At 36.4% G+C, this 14,923-nt stretch overlaps 1 protein-coding gene across 4 annotated transcripts; it reads left to right on the top strand.

Moving 5' to 3' along the window:
* The first annotated feature begins 8,415 nt into the window (after positions 1 to 8,415).
* Positions 8,416 to 14,863, top strand: LOC137715172 (GABA transporter 1). Of its 4 annotated transcripts, none has more exons than XM_088691242.1 (7): positions 8,416 to 8,721; positions 9,709 to 9,939; positions 12,638 to 12,735; positions 13,119 to 13,386; positions 13,498 to 13,628; positions 14,007 to 14,240; positions 14,324 to 14,863. In XM_088691242.1, the coding sequence occupies exons 1-7, from the start codon at positions 8,583 to 8,585 to the stop codon at positions 14,702 to 14,704; spliced, it is 1,482 nt and encodes a 493-aa protein (XP_088547368.1). In that variant the 5' UTR covers positions 8,416 to 8,582; the 3' UTR covers positions 14,705 to 14,863. The 4 variants fall into 4 exon arrangements, with proteins under 4 accessions (XP_088547368.1, XP_088547369.1, XP_068310512.1 ...); XM_068454411.2 differs by having other exon boundaries at positions 8,420 to 8,721; positions 13,119 to 13,305; XM_088691243.1 differs by lacking the exon at positions 9,709 to 9,939.
* Positions 14,864 to 14,923: the final 60 nt, after the last annotated feature.

The following is a 14,923-nucleotide window of genomic DNA, read 5'->3' on the forward strand; positions in this document are numbered from 1 at the left end:
ATGATTAACGATTGTGATTTGATTACGATGAGAATATTGAGTAAAATAATTTCATTGTCGATTTTAGTAACTGAAGTAGTTAAGAGTATTTATTCTCGATTTTAATGTCCTATTCGATTATTTTCACTCTAGGACTTAGCTAGGATGATACCCGTTTTTTCTTCACTATTTTTGTAGGTTCGCAGCGAACTTAAACTCAAGTGATTAAGAACAATTATTTCTGCATTTGAGACTTTAGGTCTGATTATGTCTTTCCATTGTCGCTTGTGTAGAAAAAGATACTCAACACCTAAACTTATAGTGATGGGATGGTTGGGATGATAGTATGTATTGAAGGTGGGGGTTTCTAGCTTGGACCGTCAACAAATTACAAAGAAAGAAACTCTCCCTATAGATCTGCCATTGGCATCTTCTTGATAATTTACAGATTTCTTTCAGTTAAAAACTAATAATTTCTTAATAAGACGTAAGTTTGTTAAGAATATTGGTTTTTGTCAAGTTGATAAGTAGTATATAACTACTTATGTTGTTGTCTATCACAATCCTAGAGCAAATGATGGAGTAACAAACTGGGAAGTGAGTGAGAGTGTAAACTAACTGAGTGAGTAGGGCACAGTTCTTGAATAAGATTACACCAACTTTTCTCTGGTAGGTGAGGTCTATGAAAAAATAATTGCATATTTTTTGTAATTGCTCCATTGAATACGAGGTCAGTGCTTGGAAATGAAAACGCCAAAGCAAATTAAAGAAGAAACTTAAACAAGATTAATCATTGACAACTCAATGGAGCATTTTAGTTACTTCATAATAAAACCTGGGTAGGAAATGTGGATAAATTGCCCCGAATTATGGAGGACCCGAAGTTCTCTGCAATTGTTTGGCTTAAAGAGAATTTCATGAATTTGAATATTAAAATAAAAGTTGTTTTCTAGGAATGATGATTTATGGTTTTTAGTTTGGTATTAGCATTTGTTGTTTGGACACAGGTATTGCTTTTGTGTGTTAGGTAGTGTATAATAACTTGAACAAGAAGTATGGGTCTGGCGGCAGTGGTTAATGATGCTATGTTGAAAAAATCATTAGTTATTGTGTAAGCACCAACTCTTGTTGAAGAATTTGGATAAAGGAAGTGCTTTTATGTTTCCAAATGTTTGTATGGATCTGTTATTAGAAAGTCATAGTTACAGGGGTGAAGAATTTTGAGTTATGTGTGCTTGTTATCTGGTTGACCTTTGAATGGAAGTCCTTTTACGTTTTTAAACATCTCTTTGTTGAGAAAAAAAAAACTATTAAGTGTAGACGGATATCACTGTAGTTATTATTGGAACGTAGATTTCTAAAGGATAAACTAGAAGAGTCTGATCTTTTGGGAAATGACCAATGCTTTGATAAGTACTAATTTTCTTTTCCTGTAAAATTTGATCTGCCCATTATTGGCATTGAATAAGTAGAGGTACTAACTTTGATTGGCTTTGTTTGCAAGGGAGTATGGATTTGGTTATTTGTTTTGTTTAGTCGTTTTGATTACTAATTGTTGTGATTAAACACAGCAGAGGTCGATGCATTGAAGGAGGAAGTGACAACCTTAAAGGGCCAAGTTGCGATCCAAGAAGAGCAGATGAGGGCCTAGCTAAGGGCCCAGGGCAAAGAGATGAGGTCCTATGTCGGGACGGTGAGAGACCTTGTAAAAGCCATACAAATGTCCAACCTCCAAATCTCGCTACCAGCACCTCATCTTGTTTCACCTTCGACCTCAGAGCCACCTTGCCCTGCCAATACCCAGTAGCCTGATGTATTAAACCTAGTTCACTTGTAGTTTTTCTTCTTCTTTTTTTCGGACATCTTGTATATACATTTTCATATATTTTATAATTAAATACTTTTGCTTGGTTAATTAATTATTCTTTAGAATTTAATTACTATTGTAAATCGATGGTGTGTGCAGTGGAATAAATAAAATAAGACACAAAATTTACGAGGTTCCTCTATAGTCAATGTGACTGGAGTACATCCTCAGAGCAACAATGATGCTTTCATTATAATTTAGAATAATAAGAATACAAAATAACTCTCTCTATTATTTCCTCTCATCTTCCTCTTTTCTCTCTCTTCCTCTATCGTGAACTTGTCTATTTAATGTTGTGTGGAGTTTGTATTTATATAGAAAATAGGATTCATATGAGGCAAGCTTCGGCAAACAGTGGAAAGGCCCATTATTTAATTTTTTGAGTGGACATCCACTGTTCTCCAACACTCCCCCTTGGATGGCCACAAGTCTTCAATTGACTCGTTAAAATCTTAATTTGTTTTTGGACACTTCTCCTGATGAGTATCTCCCATTGATTTCAAATCATTTAGGTTGATAGTTGATCATTGTGCTTCAGTCTCTTAGCAAGAAGAGTTCCCGAAATAGGTGCTTTACTTGTTAACTTTCCACATACTTGTTCTTGAATTGGTTGGAGGGTCTTCTGCTAGACTTCCTCCAAAGGTCTGAATTTACCCCTTTTATCTGGAGCTGAATTTGATTCAAGGGTGATGGACACTTGATCTTGAATCAGACTTGTGATTTCTTCAAGGGCCTTGGGACTTGTTCTTAAATGAAATGGGACCACGAGTGGCTTCATATGACAAGTGATCTTCGGCTCCATCAGGGATGAATCGGCACGTGCTTTGTTGTGTTTGTCTCCACATGCTTCAATGTATCATTTTCACTTGCCTTATCTGTTCCCTTTGCAGAAGTGGTATTTTCTCAATGCAGGTATGACATATTCTCTTGCAGTATTTGTCCCCTGATGCAGGAGTAGAATGCAACCTTTGCATTTGAATGGTCCTTCAGAACATCACTTCTCAGCGACTCATCATGCTTGGTAGCTTCAGTGTAAATAGCCAACATCATATCAACAGTTGAAAATGGGTACTCGAGAACAATGCAAGGTAATCAACCGGGCAAAAGTTCCGGGTAATCAGTTCCAGATCGGGAGCTTGATTCCATGTGGTGACTGATTGCTCTCTTTCTCCTTATCCTGCAGGTGAGAACAAGGACAAAGAAAGTGGCAGGGAGATTGGATGATATGAGATACTCCTGCTCTCATCCCTGATGATACGAGCTACTCTTGCTATGGTGTGACTTGTTTGAAAAGGTATTCTCGGAGAGAAAGAAAACTGAGTATTGTGAGATGCTTTGTTGAAGATACATTCTCGAAGATGAGGAAAAGTTAGGTATTCTTGTAGGTCTACCTTGTTATGGAGAACGAACGTATATAAAAATTTCCCAATAGCAAGTAGTAATGTTGTGCCTTTACTCTTGTCATCAACTGTGGTGTAATTAGAACAGTAAGATTTACGTGTTTTCAACTTTATCAAAAATCTTTGACAAAGTTGCATGTGATATCTGAAAAGCTAAGATTGTGTCTGAGAAATGTTGATGAATTTGATCTAGGAAATCTGGCTTTTGAAATTTAGAGAGCAGTGCCTTTTCGATCTCCGAACAAGTGGCTCTGTTGCCTCTTCTTTTTATAGAGGCATCAATGATGCTCAAAATGTATGCTCGGAAAACTATTGCATGTAGAATTTTCCTCTTCTTGCACTTTTGAGATTTTATCTAACCTCATTTTTCCTTCAACATTTCTGAAAATGGCTTGCCCATCTAACCTTTGTTTAGATTTAAGTCTTGAGAGAGATATCGACGAGTCATGTCAGGATAATATATGGTGCCCATTCTTCTCATCTTTTAATGGCCTCTTACAGTTGGAGACTCTGTGATGAGGAATAACATAACCGCTACAGTGGTAGCTAGGAATCTTCTCACTCCAAAGGATAATAGAATCCTTTCAAAACGGTCTAATGAATCGGCCAGTCAAGACTCCTTAGCTCTTAGTGTTTAGTGTGCTGCCTCTGTTTCCAATATAGGCCAACGCCTACTTGCTCGAACTCGCCAAGTTGAATCATTGATAGCTGAGGTGGCAAGTCTTAAACAAGAGATCAGAAGACTCAAGCACGAGCATAGAGTGTTACACATGCTTACAAATAATTAGTCAACAAGCATGAAAAGAAAGCTTGACTAGCTGCTGGAATCCGAAAATCAGACTCAAAGTGACAATTAGAGGTTCGAGGCTTTATTCCAATGGCACCTATTACCTTTGTCATCCGGAGTTTTACCAAGTATAGAGGCTCCAAATAATCAACCTCCGACGCCTCCCCTTTCTGGGGTACTTTCGAGTACTGACGCGTCACATGAGCAACTTTTGTGAACGCTCCATCCTGTTTGTTTTAACTCATGTGCATGTACTTGTCTGTAATTTCTCTGAGATATCAATCGATAAGCTTTATTTCATTCAATGTATTGTGCTAAATACAATAAAGCATATACTTCACTAAGATGTGGTACTTCTGGACCAAATATTAATTTATCTTTACCCTATTGAAGATAAATGATCATTCTTAGTGTCTAAATCATTTATGTATTTAACTCATAATCTTCAATCCATAAGATTCCTTAATATCATAAACATCACGGATAATATTAGTGTTGGCATATTGTTCGATCTGCAATTCGAGACAATATTCCTATCAACACTTTATAATCTTTCTAGACTATTCAGGAGTCCTAATCTAATGTCATTGACTCTTGCAAGAGATTTTAGTATGTTGCAACAATATCATAGTGATAGTACTCGCTAAGGCAATTTATACCATCCATTGGTATTGAGTACATATTTTATGTTTTACCTTTTCAGGGCTTTCTTCAAGCAATATGAATCCTTTAGGGATTTTCTACAGTTCATGACACATTTTGCTTTGGAATTTATACAGAGCAATTTGCTCCCATGTATTCTTAAGGGATTGACTAATGGAGACATCATGTGGGCGGCGTACAACCCTTCGTATATATTCTCCATTCATATGAACTCCTTTACAACCTTGTGCCATATCATGTGAGTGTATTTCACGGTATTACAAATGCCCATATGTAACCTTCTAGGTTCAACATCTTTCGGCTATTTGTATTGTATTCAAGTATATAGGTTTATTTTTCCACGTTCTTACAAAATTGTAATGGAATTGCCTTTCTCCATTTTGGCCAATAATTTTGTTTACGAAAAAGAACAAGACTCAATATCAACAGAGCTCATTGAAGAATTTAGTAGTTACTTGTAAAAACCAACATTACCATTGGTTATCATCAGTCTGTGATCCTATATTCTCATGTGCATGCGCATATGCATGCATAAAAGCTTTTCATTTCTTTGGATATCCATTGCCTCTTCAAGGGCATTACACTATTTCTTGTAGGATAGTCATAATTTAGAGAATGCGGATCATAACCTCTCCTTGAGTGTTATAAAGCTTGGATTGTAAGCTCCACTTCCAGGAGTTGAGTCATTGGAACATATATTTCTACCATGCTTCATGCATGAGACACCAACATTCCCATGTCTGTGGATTGTCCTTTCTGCGGCGTGTATCCATGCGGCGACTATCATGCTTCTAGCATGCAAAAGTTATTATGCTTCGGGAATGCAATAGTTCGATAGTGTCATATTCTTCTTCTTTCGAATGACTGAACCTTTTGAGTCTAAGGGTCTGCCACGCGTTAGGCATGCAACAGATAAATCATTTACTGCCTCATTATATTGTCCAATAAGGACATGAATTCTTGTAGGCACATTTGAAGCAAGTATATGTGATTTCATCACTTTTGTTGCATCATTAAATGCATCTGGCATTTGATTAACACATCATTCAATTATTCTTACTTCATTTTCATATTGATTGCTTCGTGAATCAAAATAAGACAAATTCTCTTCGTTCTTCTGGAACGGTCTTTTCTTATCATTCTTCTGGAATAATATTTTCTCATTGTTCTTCTGGAACGATGTTATTTTCTCCCCTTAACGGTGAGAAAATTGTCTTATGAAAATGATGGTCCGCAAACCACGCAGTAAACATATCCCCAGTCAAAGGTTCAAAATATTGAATGATAGATGATGAATCAAATCCAACATAAATTCCTAGTCTGTGATGATGCCTCATTTTAGTATATTGTGGCAGTGCAATAGGCACATAGATAACACAACCAAAAACTCGTAAATGTGTAATGTTTGGCTTATGCCCAAACACGAGTTGTACTGAAAAGTATTGATGGTTGGTAACAAGTCTCAACCGAATTAATATTACATCATGTAAAATGACATGTCCCCATGTAGAAACTTGGCAATTTCATTTTCATGAGCAGAGCGCAGGTAATCAATTTCATCTGCTTAATTAATACTTATGCTAAACCATTTTGAGTATGGAGATAAGGAACTTCTGGTGTGGACTGAGACTCTTCTTGCCTTTATTACAATTAAGTTGAGGCACTGCGGCACTTCAAACTTATTGTACTCATTAAGGAACTTTATGTCTTGATCTGAGGATCAAGGGACTTCATGCCCAATCTTTTTGTATGATGGAACTTTGGGTCCAATCATTTTTATATAATGAGGATTAAGAAATTGCAGGTTCTGATCTGATCATGAAACTTCAAGTCCTGTATATACTCATCGTAACAAAAGATAAGTACAATAAATAAATTAAAGCAATGGGCAGTAATTCCAGCCATAGTAAATAAATTACATTTAAGTAAATAAAGCTTGTGACAAGGGCTTTAATTCAGCACCATTCACATAAATCAAAACTTAAAGCAGTAGGCGGTAAAACCGTCAATGATAAATAAATTGCTTTAAAGTAAATAGAACTTGTGAAAGGGTTTTAAACCAACACCAATTCACATAAATAACAAGAAGTATCAGACCTCCTTTTATTTATTATTTTTCTTTCTTTTGTCAACACTTATTCAAACCTTTTTATTATTACTTTTCTTATTTCTGCAGCAAGGTGCCATGCACCAACAGAAACCTTTATATTTGTTTTATTTATTTATTTATTATTTTGACCAAATGGTGCCGTGGACCATTCAAATCCCTTTATATTTTATTATTATTATTTTTCTTAGGGTGCAGTCAACACCACACATTTCCAAACCATTTTTTTTTCACAGGTGCCTTACCATTCCATCAATCCCCCTTTTCTATTATTTTTCTTCGTTCTCTGTCAGTCTCGAAACACAGGGCCAGTTGGCTTGTTATGGAGGTTGCCCAAATTCAATTCAATCCAAAAGGTTACCAGAGACTGGCGTTGTTCTTGCATGACCTAGGGAACATGGCATCGCGAAGCAAGAACCTCCATACAGAGAGATAGAGGACAGCGGGGTTGATGGAGACACAAGAGAGGGAGGCCTGTGTGGAGTTAGTCTTGCCATCACCATCTCAGACAACTGAGGATTCATGGGAGTCCTCGAGATCCGTTGAAAACAACGCGATCTGGGTTTCTAAGTTTGATGAGATTCTTCTAGATCTCTAGAAACCAATTATCAAATACGAGTTTTCTCATCTCGTTACGACTATAGGTCGTAAAATTTCAATTCTCACCGAAATTCAATGGGACGCTTCTAGCGTGGTGGGAGAGACAGAAAATGGACATACCTTTTATTCTGTGAGATTTTAGCTGACGAAGGTGAGAGGTAGATAATGCTTCACCTGATTTATGGCGTTGTGCTTTGCATTGACATGAGAGCTTCTCGTGTTGATAACGTGTTGTAAATCGACGGTGTGTGCAGTGGAATAAATAAAACAAGACACAAAATTTATGAGGTTCCTCTACAGTCAGTGTGACTGGAGTACGTCCTCGGAGCAGCAGTGGTGCTTTCATTATAATTTAGAATTATAGGAATACAAAATAACTCTCTCTATTATTTCCTCTCCTCTTCCTCTTTTCTCTCTCTTCCTCTGTCGTGAACTTGTCTCTTTGATGTTGTGTGGAGTTTGTATTTATATAGAAAATAGGAGTCGTATGAGGCAAGCTTCAATAAACAGTTGAAGGGCCCATTATTTAATTATTTGAGTGGACATCCACTATTCTACAACAATTACAATATTTATCGAAAATTAAAAAAATATATATATTTTTGACCAAAAAAAAAAAAAAGGGTTTCCACGACCCATGCCTACATCGCGCAAAGCCACTAAGGCACTTTGCGCCACGTAGGCTGTGCGTCGCGCAAAGTAACTTTGCACAACGCATGTTACTTCTTCGTCGCGCACACCCTACTGTCACTGCCTTGGCGCGACGGTTAGCACTCAACGAAGGTTGCATCACACAAACCCTTAGGCAACGATTTTTGACTTTGCACGACGAAGGTCCCTAGGTTGCGCAAGGTGTTTTTTCTACGATTAGCTCGCAAGAGGGGTTTGACTGTTAAGTAGAGACGTAGCCACGTTGACAACACTACAGACCTTTTATATCACATGTTTTTTTTTTTTTCTCTCCATTATATTAGAAAGAAAAAGAATAATATATAGTGACGAGACGACGGAGGAAAGTTGCGCATCATCGAAGGGACTGCTTTGACTGTATGCGCTACGCATGCCGGCTATATATTATGTACACATGCTGATATATAACCCCAAGTCTCTTCAAGATCTGATCCCATCCCACTTCTTTTGTTGCTCTTGGTTTTGTTTTCTGTTTTTCGGCAGAGAGAGATGGGGACGCTGCCACCAACATCGGTAGCAGTAGATGATGATCGAGTAGATGATGCAAAAGTTGGCCGCGAAGAAGCTGATCATGATCACGAACAGAAGCAACTCGATGCCGGTGCTCGTTTTGTTCTCAAATCCAAAGGTACGCATATAAACTACTTTGTTAAGTCTTCATATCATATTATAAGATACAAAATATTATGGTTGTTGAATTTCATATTAGGAAGAGAAACTATTGTCTAATGATTTAAATGATTATGAGCCTCTTTTTTTATTTACATGTTGAGTTGAACAATTCGTATACGTAATCTTATGTTGTTCAATATATATAATAATGCTGTACACATATTAAGTTCAAATAATATCATGTATAAAGATGCGTGTCGAAAATATAAATCTTCGACCTAAAAAAAAAAAAAAAAAAAAAAAAAAAAAAACTTGCCTAAATAATTTCAGCTCTCTCAACTATAACTGGTAATTCGATTAAAAAAAATTAGATTTAGAATGGAAGCTCATTTTCTGTTTGTTTATCATTATTGTGATGATCTCTTCCACCGTGGTCATTATCATCTTCATCATATTGATTGATGGCTTTGATTTTTTTTTTCTTCACCTTTTTGTTCTCTCTCTCTCTCTCTCTCATAATTCATATGGCTCAAAATTCTGGTTGTTACTGTTTCTCACATCACTGTACATGTTGAGTTGTTCACCATACGTACCACTTAATTTGCGTTGTGTAAACGTATGTGCTCGAGTATAACATCTTGTTTTATAAGATTTTTAGCCGTTTAGATTTTTATTTATGTTAGGGATACGATATATATTGGTGCAACCGCTAAGAACAAAACAACAACAAAAAAGGGTAACAATCGCAAAGTAAGTGTGACTGTTTCAGGCGTACTTATTGCTAAAAGTGTTAATACTTTTGTTACTGTTATCATGCTTTTAGCAATAACTAATCTAGAAATAGTCTCGCTTGCTCCATGTCTATTTGTAGTCTTTATATTTGTGTTGAAATTTTCTAGTATCATTTTTCATAAATAGCTTCAAATAAGATTGTTATATAAAATGGGGGAAAGAAGTAAAAAGAAAAGACAGAATATTTGAATTAGTAATATTGTTAATGTAGGATCATGGGTGCACTGTGGTTATCACTTGACAACATCGATTGTTTCTCCGTCACTCCTGAGTTTGCCGTACGCTTTCACCTTCCTCGGATGGGCGACCGGAATTTTGTGTTTAGTCATCGGAGCATTAGTTACTTTCTATTCGTACAATTTAATCTCTTTGGTTCTTGAACACTATGCTCAATTGGGTCATCGCCATCTACGATTCAGAGACATGGCTCATGACATTTTAGGTATGTACCAAATTGAAGACCCTTTTTTGGCCTCTCATTTCTTAATTATGTGCATCTGTCGTTAATAAGTTTTTTATGTTATTACTAGCAATAATACTATCAAGGACAATCCACTACTTACTTTCTTGTAGAGTTAAAGTGTTGTTATATTTAAAGTTTACTTGACATGTAGATATGGTGTTGCAAAAGTCTTAAGGTCAACATTTACAGTTTAGGGTTCTGTTTGGGCTTGAAATACCAGTAAGCTTAAGTGAGATTGTGGGAAGATTAAGCTTAAGTGAGGCTCAGTAGAGTCCTTAGTAAATTAAAATTGCCCAAGATAAGGATGGGCTCATATGAGTTGCAAATTATTCTAAAATTCATAATTCATTATTGATCAGATAGTGATGAATTAAGTGCACAAAGGGGTTAGGTTCAGAATCCTGGTTCAAATCAAAGATGTCAGGACTAGATGAAGATGAGTTTTGACTAAGGAAGTGATTATAGTGATAAAGAGAGAATATTCAAGTAAACACAATCCTATCTGGACTCTACCTTGGCGACTTATTTATCATGAAGTTCATCTCTATAAATAGAAAAGGTTCTACAACATGAAAGCCTTCAACTCAACAAACAACTCAAACACTCAAGGTGAAACCCTTCTCACATCCTAAGAAAAATACTAACAATCTTAACCCTCCCGTCAACACATCTTCAATTTGAATAAGTAAACAACAATGGAGTAGTATGATCAAACAGCGTAGGAACACAGTTTGGACAAGTGAATATCACCGCTTCTAAGTTGGTTGGTTATCTATCCAAGTCTTGGTAGATGAAGACTTCTTCATTATTTTGCCCGAAGAGGTCTTTTCACTAACTTCCCAACAAAGTGAAGTGTTCTATGATTGGTTACTATCATCTCCTTTTAGTACCTTTGCCCTTAAAACCTTGGTCGCACCTGTACTTTCACGAGTAAAGTTGAGTCAGCCAAACCTGGTGCAGTAGATCCTAAACTTCGCAGATAATTAGGCACCCTTGTCTTCAATTTCTAGAACCCAAGGCCGAGACGCATTCCTTCCTCCGTCGTAGTTGCTCAAGTGCAGAAGTTGCAACGCATCCAATACCACCACCACCACACCTATTCTACTTGTTTGACCGAACTTAGTCTCAAGTTGGCACGCCCACATTTACCAGAAGAACACAGTTAACTCATAGTTACTCAGTTACACACAGTTAACTCATAACTACTCATAATTTTTAAAGTTGTTCAAAGTTTAAATTTTAATAAGGGAAATTTAACGAAAAGCTTCCGATACTGTTTACTTTAACGAAAAACCACATTTTTACACTAAAAAATCAATCCTGATACTATTTACTTTACCTTTTATTTTGTTCTTATCGTTAAAAACTTAAAGTTTTCAAACCATTTTCATTAGTTTTCCTTTTTAATAATACATGTCTACGCTATAAATTGAACGGTTTCGAGTAGACATATATATATGCCACGTAATCTATCGCCCACCCACATTGCCTACGAGTTTATTATTGCATATCATGGGTGCCCTATCCTACATATATTTGTACTAATCTTAGCTTCACATGGGTTTTTGACTAGTTGTAGCCCAAGCTAGTGGTCTCTTTCCTCTCACTAGAGGCATATGAATATGATTGATGGGTATTAAATATTGATATCAAAATAAAACATATGATATTAATACATATAGCAACTTTACTAAGCGGTAGATTATCTTGATAGTTAAGGTCTTTTTTAGTTAGGGTCTTTTTTCTTCAACTTGTTGCATTCTGGCTTGAATCCATCCCTTTTTTTCTCAGTGGAGAATAATGTAAAATATCGTTTGTTCTTAAAGAAATATAGAGAGCAATTGTAAGTGTAGAATTTGTAGATGCATCAATGACAATAATGTACACAACCAGCACCTGATTTAGTTAACTCGCCAAAGGCAAAGTTGAACCACAGCATTATGACGGATCCAATGTGAGGCTTAGTCCATTCTCTCACCCCCTTAATGTAAATATTATCGTTTGTCTGAAGAAAAAAAAGTGCTAGAAAAGGGGTTTTTACACTCACTTTTTTATTATTTATAGTCATTAGATTAAATAAGTCAAATGAAATCCAAGGCTATACATAAATATTTTATAGAGGCTCTATTTATTTAACGTGTATTAGAGGCATTTTCCTCTCCTCATGTGGGATGTGGCTTTTCTGCCATTAACTTTGAAACGGGCCAAATGGCCCTTGTCAATTTTTATTTACCAAAAGAAAACGGGTTTGCCCATATTGAAAAGAAGATTTAGCAAGAAAACATGTTGAATAATATTGATATATTGATGACCAATTAACTTTTGATGAAGTCATATTTCTCTTTTTAATGTCGAAAGATGTGTCAGGGTTGATTGTTTGACATTCATACCTACTCTATCCAAAAATATAAAAACCAAAACTTAATTTTAGCATGATCAAAAAGTACCGCAATGAATCCATGATCATATTCGTTCCTGTGTTAAGGGGTATGTGATATTCGAAATCCACTATGTTCGATTCTAAAAAATCTCACTTGTAAAAGATGAAAATAAATATCATTAAACAGTAATGCAAAGTAATTAGGGTGATCAGTGTTTAAAATGTATACTTTCACATATTATAAGTGGAAAAATAAACTTATGCCAATATGTCATTGTTACAAATCGAATCTCACAGGTCCGAGATGGAGTCGTTATTTTGTTGGACCAATTCAATTCCTAGTATGCTATGGTGCTGTTGTGGCCTTTACTCTTTTGGGAGGACAATGCATGAAGGTAATCCGATTAATTCTTTATCACCTTCTTTATTTTTATTTTTTTAATGTTTTTTATTGTTTGAGCACGTTGATATTATGTACATTAAAGGGAGGCGAATTTGCGATAAGTCACACAATGAGTGAGTCATAATAAATTGCAAACTTGCAATCGACAAGATTTGAATCTAAGATCTCCTACTTACAAGTACAGAGAGATACCACTAGAGTCTAATAGCAAGTGACACTGCTTTTTTGTTTCTTAATGAAGAAAATTTTCAACGACTCACTCTCTCACTGGGTAGAAGACTTTTTTTTTAAGGCTTCCACTCATATATATTATGATTCTTCTCAGCTGGCAACTTTGTTTTTGTTTGAAAACTTTCATGTTTTATAATTATGCAGGCAGTTTACTTGCTGACCAACCCAAATGGGACTATGAAGCTATACGAGTTTGTGATCATATTTGGGTGCTTAATGCTGCTTTTGGCTCAAATCCCATCTTTTCACTCACTCAGGCACATCAACTTGGTGTCTGTCCTTCTTTGCCTAGCATATAGTGCTTGTACCACTGCTGCCTGCATCTACATTGGTAATGTCTTTTGCTACATTGCCAAACAGGACATACAGTCACTAAAATCAAGTTCATTGCCTTGTGGGTTATTTGGGCATAGTTAAGTTGACTAAAGAACTATGTTTCCCATACGTGCTCGAATTCGTATCACTCTTTTTATAATTTAGAATAGATGAAAACTTACACGAATGAATATAATTTTTTTTCCAGGAAGTTCTTCCAAGGGGCCGCATAAGAACTATTCCTTGAATGGCAACAGTCAAAGTCGAGTTTTTGGGGTCTTTAATGCTAATGCCATCATTGCTACAACATTTGGCAATGGTATCATTCCAGAAATTCAGGTTCAAAATATTCCAATTGTCCTTACTTCCCTCTCATATTCTTAGGAATTAGTACCAAACATGTTTGGAAGTGCTGCTTGCAACAAAGTGTTTTTATTAGGCGGTGATTTGTTAGAAGCACATAAGTTATTTTATTAAAAACTCGAGTGCTTCTTGCATATTTACCTGAAATCATTTCATAGAAAAGCGTTATCAGATCCTTGTACAAGAAGCACCCAAAGTCCAACCGAAAATCAATTTTTCATATTTCAGCCATTCACAGCCAAAAGTGCTTTTGAAATGATCAAAACTACTCATAAACACACCCTAGTAGGCTCAAACATGTAACTTTATCTTCTGGATTTTTGGAACTAATAATTGTAGGATTTTTGGTAATAGGCAACAATAGCACCACCAGTGAAGGGAAAGATGTTCAAGGGACTATGTGTTTGTTATGCAGTTGTGACGATGACTTTCTTCAGTGTTACCATCTCTGGCTATTGGGCATTTGGCAACCAATCTGAAGGCCTCATCCTTAGTAACTTCTTGGATGATGGCAAACCTTTGGTGCCAAAGTGGTTCATCTTCATGATCAACCTTTTCACCATACTCCAACTATCAACGGTTGGCGTGGTAAGAAATTAATCGAACACCACCACCCGAAATCTCTTCTTCAAACACGGAGCAAAACACTAATCCACTTGCTTGGTTTGCAGGTTTATCTCCAGCCCACAAACGAAGTTCTTGAGCGAGCATTTGCAGATCCAACTAGCAAAGAGTTCTCTGCTCGCAATGTGATCCCGCGGGCAGTATCTCGCTCGATGTCTGTCATCTTAGCTACCATTATAGCAGCAATGCTTCCATTTTTCGGGGACATCAATGAAGTTATTGGGGCTTTTGGTTACATCCCCCTTGACTTCATCTTGCCTGTTGTGCTCTATAACTTGACCTTCAAGCCATCTAAAAGAAGCCCCATTTTCGTTTTAAACACCACTATTGCAGTGGTTTTCTCAATCTTGGGGGTTCTAGCTGCAATTGCTGCTGTAAGACAAATAAGCCTCGATGCCAAAACTTATCAGTTGTTTGCTAATGTATGAACACCATTAAGCAAATATTGCTTGCTTTTGCTCAAGTGGTATAGACAAGCTGGATGAAGTGTAGATCCTAGGTTGGATTTCCCTTGTAACTAAAGTATTTGATCGCCGTTCCAATGTGCATAATGTTATGCATCTACTATTTGCAACGATTCTTATTTTTACTTGCAACAGTAGGTGCAAGACAATCTGCAATCTAACAAATGGTTGAAATCAACACAA

Source organism: Pyrus communis, chromosome 3 (genome assembly GCF_041283825.1).
Source record: "Pyrus communis isolate YQ-2024b chromosome 3, ASM4128382v1, whole genome shotgun sequence".
Lineage (NCBI taxonomy): Eukaryota > Viridiplantae > Streptophyta > Magnoliopsida > Rosales > Rosaceae > Pyrus > Pyrus communis.